At 32.3% G+C, this 2,421-nt stretch overlaps 1 protein-coding gene across 1 annotated transcript; it reads right to left on the reverse strand.

Annotated features, from left to right (window-relative positions):
* Positions 1 to 807: 807 nt before the first annotated feature.
* LOC136224207 (fasciclin-like arabinogalactan protein 12) lies at positions 808 to 1,738 on the reverse strand. Its single transcript, XM_066012475.1, has one exon. It carries the CDS (start codon positions 1,714 to 1,716, stop codon positions 973 to 975), a length of 744 nt encoding a protein of 247 aa, XP_065868547.1. The 5' UTR covers positions 1,717 to 1,738; the 3' UTR covers positions 808 to 972.
* Between the last annotated feature and the right edge of the window lie 683 nt (positions 1,739 to 2,421).

Below are 2,421 nucleotides of genomic sequence, written 5' to 3' on the forward strand. Positions count from 1 at the left end.
TACTAGGTGTTTGGTTAGTGACCTCCTGTTTGCATTTCACACCTGAAAAGCAGCATTTTATAAAAGAAGAGAATCTCTGCTTTTTGGAAAAGCAGCTTTTTCAAAAAGCAAACAGCAAACCGTAATAGCAAACAGCAAACCGTAACAACAACTGACAACAGCAAACAGCAAACCGTAACAGCAAACAGCAAACAACAAACAGCAACAGCAAACAGTAGGTAAAACAAACGGGCCCTAAGATTCCTTTCACAAATATGAGTATACATATGATCTAAATGTGTTTTTGTAGAAAGTTTCCATTTAGCTGATCTAATATGTTTTTGTAGAAAGTTTCCATTTAGCTGTTCTAATATGTTTTTGTAGAAAGGTCACATTTATCAAAAAAAAAAAAGAAAGGTCACATTTAGCTCTTTATATATAAATCGGAAAACAATACTAGAATATATTATCACTTAAAAATTCAATCTTAACCAAAACTATATTATTGATACAAAATGACTATTCTTCTTCGAAAACACTCGCCACTTAATTATAAATCCAGCCAAAGATTAGAAACATGTGCACACACCAAAAAAAAAAAAAAATTACTAACTAAACACTGCATTAGTTATATCAATATCGTAACAAAATAAAATCATACTCCACATATAAAAATTGTTAAGAGTTAACCATAACAACGTTATTATCATCAAATTTTTTTTTTTAAAGAGAATGAGTTCCAACGGATTTAAATATATTATTAGGATTATTTCAAAATAGTCATTTAATTTTAATTTGTTTTAATAAAATCAATTAACTTTGAATTTATTGGTAGAAAAATGTAAACTATTTCAAAATAAAAAATTCACACCACAAAATTCATCAATGATACAAATGGCAAATCCTCACAAACACTCACTAATCATACCAATTAATCCAAATAAAACCACTGCACTAATCAATAATACACCATTTGCACCAAAATTACCAATCCTAAAAACAAAACACTGCACTAATCACACCAATTAATCCAAATAAAACCAAATTACACCCCACATCAAAACTCACAGCATCAGATTTATCCTTAACAGCATTCTCATCATCTTCATCATCATCATCTTCTTCTTCTTCGTCAGGTTCAAGCTTCGGCGGAGGAGGTTTAGGCGTAAAAATATCCAAAGGAAGTAAAACCTTATGAACCTCATAAATAGCAAGATGATTATCAGAGTACACAGGTTTATCTATGGTTGTATTCGTAAGTCCAGTAGAAATCTTCACTGAATTCCCATCTGTTGTCACAATGAGCAGAAACCGGTCACCGGATCCGGCGTGTGTTTTTAACGGATTAGTCACGGTATCGAACTGAAAAGTTGAGATAAATGTAGGGACGATATGGAATTGCATAAGTTCCACCAGTTGTTGATGTGTTAATGACCTGAGGGTTTGTTTGATCTTGAGGCTCGAAAATGCAATGTCACTTGGTGCGAAGATTGTTAATCCGTTATTTGAATTGCCAAGCTGGGAATTTAAGTTGCTGTCGAGTTGGGTGATGTTTAGCAGCCGGATAAATGTCTTGAATTTTCCGGCGTTCCAAAGGATGTTTATGACATTTGTTGGATTGTGTGGCCGTGCTGGTGCCGGTGCCGGAGACTTAGCTAGGGTTGTGGTGAAGAAGAGGAGGAGGAAGAAATAAAAGGTGAAAAGTGGGAGCAGAAAGTGACAATATTGATTCATCATTGTATTAGAAATTGATGATGAACACTGCACAAAGAGGGATTTTATCATGGTTTGGTGAAGGAAAAAGAAACATGTTAAGATTCCACCTAATTATTCTAATAATTCTAATTTTGTTCGATTGAGCTTAAGTTTTAGATTTCTATATAATTAGAAAATTCAATTAAAAAAATTCATTAATCATTTCATCTCATCTGTAATCGAAACTTACCAAAATAGTTTCTATACGTATAACATGACTATAACAAATACAAGAAAAAATATACTCCATATACTCCCAGTTTAATGAACCTTATCAATGGGAAGATAATAATACTTATAGAACTTCAAAATACAACTTCAACCGTAATGGAACTTCTCCAAATACAATTTTTGAAAGAAATTAAATGAGTAACTCTTTTAATTGAATTGATATATGTTCATGTGTAGGCAGTGGCGAATCCAGGATTTGAAGGAGGAGGGGGCAAAATTCTAGGTAAAAAATTTTTAGACAACAAATGTAAAATTGTTCAATTTTTTATGACAAAAAATGCAAAATTGTTCAATTTTTGGTGACGAAAAATGCAAAATCGTTCAATTGTCATGTATTATTTTCATGATTTTTTTTGATAAAAAACATAAATTATAATGTTTCCGACTCGTAATCATCCATTTCCGGGATTCTCGAGTTGTTACGCATCAAATATCCCTAACGTTTTGGGTCAGGTG

Source organism: Euphorbia lathyris, chromosome 3 (genome assembly GCF_963576675.1).
Source record: "Euphorbia lathyris chromosome 3, ddEupLath1.1, whole genome shotgun sequence".
In the NCBI taxonomy this organism is placed as follows: Eukaryota; Viridiplantae; Streptophyta; class Magnoliopsida; order Malpighiales; family Euphorbiaceae; genus Euphorbia; species Euphorbia lathyris.